General features: G+C 41.9%; 1 protein-coding gene across 1 annotated transcript; it reads right to left on the bottom strand.

Annotated features, from left to right (window-relative positions):
• Positions 1 to 6,439: 6,439 nt before the first annotated feature.
• On the bottom strand, positions 6,440 to 7,105 carry LOC149254732 (uncharacterized). The gene has a single exon (XM_089457071.1). It carries the CDS (start codon positions 7,005 to 7,007, stop codon positions 6,774 to 6,776), a length of 234 nt encoding a protein of 77 aa, XP_089313197.1. The 5' UTR covers positions 7,008 to 7,105; the 3' UTR covers positions 6,440 to 6,773.
• Positions 7,106 to 7,558: the final 453 nt, after the last annotated feature.

Consider the following 7,558-nt stretch of genomic DNA (forward strand, 5'->3'; position numbering starts at 1 on the left):
GACAAAATGACTAAGTGTGTGAATGATTGAACTCGTACATGCATGACCTTGTGAACACACACTCAACATGACTCGATGATAAGACACATCGAACCAACAAGCCAACATACACTCAATGTGACTAATCGACTGGTGCGAGTGATAAGCACGACACTTGGGATAGATTGTTGAATGACCGTGATGACACTTGCGCGACATTGCATACAACTTCGTGTGTGAGTGCGACAGATGCTTACATAGTGAATACAACTTGTACACATGAAGATGGGCCTTGAACATAGCCAGAACATGACTACAAGCATGACATTGTGACCAACATGCTAAAAGATGTCTGGGGAACGGTCAAGTGAGGAGGGTGTAAAGACTTGACACAAGCTCATGAGATGAGTCTGAGTGTCTGCAAACATCAAGGAAAAAACCAAGGCTCCGAAATTGGATGGAGGCCAAAATTTTGTAGGGTGTTGCAGTCGCTACAACAACACCATTCGAAGCTCCTTAAAAGACCTAGTGGACCCCAAGGATATGAAATGTGTTTATGTTATCCCATGTTCTTGCAGAACAACCTACATTGGTGAAATTGGCCGCTCAATAAATCAAAAGATTCATGAGCACGCAGCCGACATCAAACATGGGATGACCCGCTCCTCAGTTTTGATAGAACATGCAAATAAGACAAACCATCACATATGCATTGAAGAGGCGTAGCACATTGCAAGGATTGATCATTTTCATCACCAAAATTTTAGGGATGCCATAGGGATGATGGCTAGAAAATTAGTGTTTGTCAGGTCTCTCTCCTTTCCTCTTAGCATTTTTATTTCATTTTCATTGATTCATTATCAATTTTATTCTATTAGTTTTATTTTTATTTATTTATTTTTATAAAGATTTCATATATTCTTATGAATCTTGAGTTTTTAAATTTCTCTTTTTTTTCCTTCTAGTTGTTAATTCTCATCCTCATTTATTCTCTTGATTCTTTGTTAGTTAACTTTGACCCTTTGATTGATCCTCTTTTGTTTTTGGTTAATTTAATTTAATTTATTCTATTTTTTGTATTTTTATATTTTATATTTTAATGATTTATTAAAATATCCCTTATTAATAGATATTTTCAGTCAAAATTAACCATTACATTTTAGCTATTAGAATTAATTGTCTTTTTCACTTTTCTTTATTTAATTTTAATTTTAAAAATATGATTTAATTTAATAAAATATCACTGATGAACTAACTGTTTTTTCTATCACACTTTCTCTATTTAATCCTATCCCAAATCTAAATCTCCATCTTGCCCTCAATTACCATTAAATTCTTACCTTTTTATGGCAGAGGATATAAATATAATGGAAATAAAGTTTTAGACATATGAGGTTACAGTTTCCGATCAAAAGGAAAGCTTATTTGACACCTCGACCCAATCTGTAAGGCCTTCGCAAACTTGGGCAGTTGGGCGATCGTGCGCGGGCGCGGCCGGGCGTGCAGGCGGGCGCACGGGCGCGCTGAACGGGCGACTTGCGACATTGTGCGATGAACCTACGACAGAAATGCGACGAAAGGGGAACACTTAGAATTTGACTAAGTGTTGGAACGCACACTTATACCACGACTTGGACAGCCTACAAGCCGACTTGTGAAAGAGCGTTGTGGGCGTATGTTCATGGAGTTAAGGGGTCGGCCATGGGGCTGCACACCCCCTTGTAGACCTACTTTAGAGTGGGTATAAATATGTAAACTTGGAGCTCATTTGTATCATCATCGAACTTGCTCTCTCATACGCATAAGGGGTAAAAACCTACGCAAGGGTAAAAGAGGATACGCATATCTCATGCGTAGTCCATCTAGAGTGCAGTTTTGGTATTTTTATGCCGGTTGAGGTGTAGAGGTTCGGGTTCTGTGTGCAGGACTTGGTGGGAAGGTTGAGTGGCTCGGGTGAGCACTTCTTCTTGTGCAAGGGTGCACACGGTTGTAAAGCAGGTTGCTTATATTGTAAAATTGGTTAAGTGTGAGACTTGGTTCGGCCAAGACACACTTGTTGCAAATCTGATATTCTTGATATAATAAAATTGTCGGGCAGACTCACATTACGGGGAGTTGCCCCTCCCCTTTATACTTGTTTGCAATTGTTGATGTTCTCGATTAATTGCATATGGATAATGAATGAGTATGGGCTTCATTAAAGTATAAAGGATAATGCTTCTACTTGGTTGCAAAACACAAACTAAGTATGTTAATGTTGAAGTAGGCGTAGTCCACGGATGTTAGTATTGTTGAAAAGAAAGCGTTCGGTGGTGCCGCACCTTGCTACAAGCGGTTGGAAGATCACCGCAGGTGTAGGGGCGTGACAGTTGGTATCAGAGCTCGGTTGGAGCTGGTGAGCAAAGGTTGCTCGTGACAGTAACAAGGGTACTTGCAGGTGAAGGAAACCGTTTCACACGAAGTGGAACAAAGGTTGGTTCAGGTTGCAGGTGACTTGGTAAAGATGTCTATCTTGCAGAAATTGGGTTATACATCCTTCGAAGAATTCGAAGGGAGTCTACTTAAAGAGTCAAAAAGAGTAAAACAAGGATTTGTAGAATGTGGCAAAAGGTTGTTTGAAACAAAGGATGCTCTCCGTGCCTTGGTTAAGGAAGGGATTCCTGATAGAGGGGAAGCTCTTCGACTTGCAAAGGAAGTAGACTTGATTGAAGCAGAATTCAAGGAGCTCGAGATAAGACAGAAGGAAGTGAGGCATCTCCTAGCCTTGAAGAGGAAGGATGAAGCTGAGAAAGAACTTCTTCAACTTGGTTGGGCAATGGAGCAAGGTGAAGTTGCAGATTGTGCCAACAAGGAAGAGGAAGCCGTGATAGAGGAAGATGTTGCAGACATGACTACGATAGAGGATGAACTTGAAGATGATCAAGTTGAACCAGAATCGTGCAGTTTGTCAACATGTATGAATGAGGTCACTCACATGGAGGAGCCTCATGATGATGAAGTAAGTGATGATACTTGTGTTTCATTTGGGCATTTGGGAGATGGACCATGTGCAGGAAAGGGCAAAGCCAGTTTGCCAAGGCAAGAGGACATCTTACCATGGATGACTATGATGGAACCTTGTATGGAGAAGCAAGGATTGTCGATTGTTGCAAGGCTTGTTGGGGTTACTTGTGACCTTATGATGAAAGGTGCAATGACCCGGGACAAGGGTGGAACGTGATGATCGTTGTGGAGGATTGGGTCATGCTTTAGCCACATGGAGAATTGGCTAAGTGCCCGGCATGACTCATGGACAGGTTGAGGAGGGCACACACTTGTGATGTTTTGGGTGGACTTGTCATGGCCGAGACCAAGAGCAAGTCTTGATGGACACTTTGGTGGAGAAGCTATGATGAAGGGGCTCATGACATGATGATGAGATGGTGGGTGACCGAGTTCACTAAACCGAAGATCGAAGACTTGGATGAGATGGCCAGATGTTGTGATGTGTCTACTTGGTTGGACTACATGGGCAACTTAGTCATGGACATCAGGTTGGAGACTTGAAGACATGGAGCATGGCAAACCTATGCAAGGACATTGTGTGGAAGCACTTGTAGAGATGTCAAGGGACATCCAGAGAGGAGTGCTAGGGCAGGAATGTTATGCAGGAGGACTTGCTAGTGTGACATGGGGACTTGAGGATGGCACATTGCAGATGATGAAGAGGACTTCATGGACCTGAATGGGGCACATAAAGAGTTGATAAGATTGGAGACTTGAGGATGTCACATTGCAGATGATGAAGAGAACTTCATGGACCTGAATGGGGCACATCAAGAGTTGATAAGATTGGAGACTTGAGGATGGCACATCGCAGATGATGAAGAGGACTTCATGGACCTGAATGGGGCACATCGAGAGTTGATAACATTGAAGACTTGGATGGACTTGTGAGCAGCTATGGAGCATTCCTACTACATGGGGATGGGTTATGGAGCTCATGAGGACATGGGATTGTTGTGACTTAGGGACTTCATGCATGGTGGACTTAAAGATCTAACACATTGAGGAGCTGAGGTCAGGTGACTTTGATGCAGTATGGGATGCATACTTTCAAAGTGCATGTATGGGCATGGCTTGGAAGAGTGACTTGATGTAGAGGATCGATAAGGGGCACGTTGAAGTGATGAAGTTACAATGATGATGATGATGCTTTGGTGACACACTTGAGCATGGGTTGAGCCGAGACTCAATGACTTTCTACACATGGGAGCTGATTTGATCAAGGATCATGGGCAGCACATGGATAGATGAGACAAGTGCATACTTGGAGACTTGAGGATGGCACATTACAGATGATGGAGAGGATTTCATGGCCCTGAATGGGACACATCGAGAGTCGGTTTGATGAGATGATCTCTTCACATTGGAGGAGACACACACATGGACAACATATTGCAGATGACAGTGGTTCTACATATGTTGCGGTGATGTTTGCCTTATGTGGAGGAGACAACATCATGGATGATGGTATGTTGTCGAGGACGACAACGATTTCAGGTGGAGGAGGATGTAAGGCCTTCGCAAACTTGGGCAGTTGGGCGATCGTGCACGGGCGCGGGCGGGCGCACGGGCGTGCTGAACGGGCGACTTGCGACATTGTGCGACGAACCTACGACAGAAATGCGACGATAGTGCGACGAAAGGGGAACACTTAGAATTCAACTAAGTGTTGGAACACACACTTATACCACGACTTGGATAGCCTACAAGCCGACTTGTGAAAGAGCGTTGTGGGCGTATGTTCATGGAGTTAAGGGGTCGGCCATGGGGCTACACACCCCCTTGTAGACCTACGTTAGAGTGGGTATAAATATGTGAACTTGGAGCTCATTTGTATCATCATCGAACTTGCTCTCTCATACGCATAAGGGGTAAAAACCTGCGCAAGGGTAAAAGAGGATACGCATATCTCATGCGTAGTCCATCTAGAGTGCAGTTTTGGTATTTTTATGCCGATTGAGGTGTAGAGGTTCGGGTTATGTGTGTAGGACTTGGTGGGAAGGTTGAGTGGCTTGGGTGAGCACTTCTTCTTGTGCAAGGGTGCACACGCTTGTAAAGCAGGTTGCTTATATTGTAAAATTGGTTAAGTGTGAGACTTGGTTTGGCCAAGACACACTTGTTGTAAATCTGATATTCTTGATATAATAAAATTGTCGGGCAGACTCACATTATGGGGAGTTGCCCCTCCCCTTTATACTTGTTTGCAATTGTTGATGTTCTCGGTTAATTGCATATGGATAATGAATGAGTATGGGCTTCATTAAAGTATAAAGGATAATGCTTTTACTTGGTTGCGAAACACAAACTAAGTATGTTAATGTTGAAGTAGGCGTAGTCCACGGATGTTAGTATTGTTGAAAAGAAAGCATTCGGTGGTGCCGCACCTCGCTACAAGCGGTTGGAAGATCACCGCAGGTGTAGGGGCGTGACACAATCCATGGTGGAAATATTAAAGTTACAAGGAAAGCTTATTCGACACCCCGACCCAATCCATGTTGGAAATATTAAATGAATTCTGTTATTCGACATCACGATCCAATCCATGTTGGAAATATTAATCGTAACCACCGCGTTAAACACGAGTCATACTTGTCAGAAGCTAAGATGGAGGGACTAAGGCATACTTGTTAGAACGAAGATGGAAGGACTAAAGCCAGAACAGAGTACTATGCCAACCATTTTCCATGGAGGAAAAAATTGAAGGCATTTAATGTATTTTGAAGCTAGAAGAGATTATGGCCGGAATCATTTCTCAACACAGCAAAGAATTTAAGGCATTTAATGTATTTTGGTAATTAAATATGAGCACACATTTATTTCGTGATTATTATTGCCCATACTCCATAGACACTTGTACGATTTTCATACTCAACAACAACATCGTATTAATTATTTTGCTTTAATAATGTATTAATGTCAAATTGTGTATTGAGATAAATATATATGCAAAAAAAAAATTGCAAGCAAAAGAAAAAGAGAACTTGAGTGTGTGAGGAAAAAATGGTTGAGCAAACTTTGGTGAGCACTTGAAAAACAAACTTACTATGTTTTACTATGTGTTATTACACATAAATGTAAATCACTGTAAAACCTTTTGTTTTACTTGGTCAATGAGCCCTTGTGTCATGTGAATGAGGCCCTGTGTCATGTGAATGTAGTTTCATGATTTAAAATTCAATCCTAATTTTTTATTATGTTGTTCCAAACTTAACACTATTCTACTTCTTTTGGCCGTGAGTGAACGAAAGCTAGCTGGGCCACATTGAGGTGCGCGAAATCAGCTTCGCGAAAGTCACACGAGTAAGGCTTTCCGAAGAAAATGCAGCGAGTTTTAGAAACTCGAGAAAAGTGAAGACACAGAATTCATTAAATTATGGAAAGAAAAGGCGAAATCAGCTTCGCGAAAGTCACCCGAGTAAGGCTTTCCAAAGAAAATGCAGCGAGTTTTAGAAACTCGAGAAAAGTGAAGACACAGAATTCATTAGATTATGCAAAGAAAAGGTAAAAACCCGAAAGACAAAAGAAAAAGAACTGTCAGTCCGCTTTTTTTTTCCGCGTTGTCTTTCCTTTGAAATCCAATTTCATCATATAGATCTGAATTTGCAGTGCATTTGACGGATAAAAGAATAACTTTCAGCGGAGAAATAATTTCTTCTCTGATATAAAATACAAATTGAAATCGGTATAGGATACGGAGTGTCCAAATCTCGTATCAATTCTAAAGATTTCAAAATGCGCGAACAAAAACTTCAACACTTCGCCGACGCAAATCTTCCATTATCGCCTTCATCTTCGAAGCTACAGACCGCAGGAAAAGTAGAGCGAAGGCCATCCATGAGCTCGTCGTTGCTGAGACTGCGCTCTTCTGCTATCGGCTGCAGCTTTTTCTCGAAAGGCCGCCGTCTTCTCACACACAGCTTCCGCGGAGGGGCGATTTCCATCCACTGCGTATCAGCTTTTGCAGTCGTCTTGGGAATCGCCATTAATGGGTAAAAACAATCTTGAAATGAAAATCCCCACCAAATCCTAAAGAATACTCTTGGCGAACTGCAATACTAGGCTAACTGGATTTCGTTTAATTAACACGATTGCTTGTCTCTCAAAGGAAATTTTGAGGTATGATTTCACTACGGCTTATGTTGGATGTGCTGTGAATTTAAAGGTGTTGCACTGTAACTTTCACTTAACGCGTGAAGCAAAGAGAAGGAAACTTTGTGTGTTCATTCGCCGAACCTCCCTAATTTGACAGCACAACCCCTCTCTCGAATCTTCTAATGACATGTTTACAAGAAAATATTCCTGAAGTCATGATTTCCACACCGCGGGATGTTGGCCGCCGGGAATGCACTGTGCTGTGAATGTGAATTTGAAGTGGTGGTGAGTTATCTGTAAGTTCGCCGAAACTACTTAATTAATGTGAATATGCGGAAACAGTTAGCACCAGGACCCTCCCATAAAGGTGAAGAAACAAAAATCAAAAAGAGCACATTAAAAATATCTCCTCGTAATACAATTCAACATGCCTTAATCAACA

This window comes from Pinus tabuliformis, chromosome 7 (genome assembly GCF_031772625.1).
Source record: "Pinus tabuliformis cultivar Carrire ecotype Pingquan chromosome 7, CPIR1, whole genome shotgun sequence".
In the NCBI taxonomy this organism is placed as follows: domain Eukaryota; kingdom Viridiplantae; phylum Streptophyta; class Pinopsida; order Pinales; family Pinaceae; genus Pinus; species Pinus tabuliformis.

Excerpts from the sequence above, each read along its gene's own strand:
- LOC149254732 (XM_089457071.1), bottom strand. The coding sequence starts at position 7,007 with ATGGCGATTCCCAAGACGACTGCAAAAGCTGATACGCAGTGGATGGAA.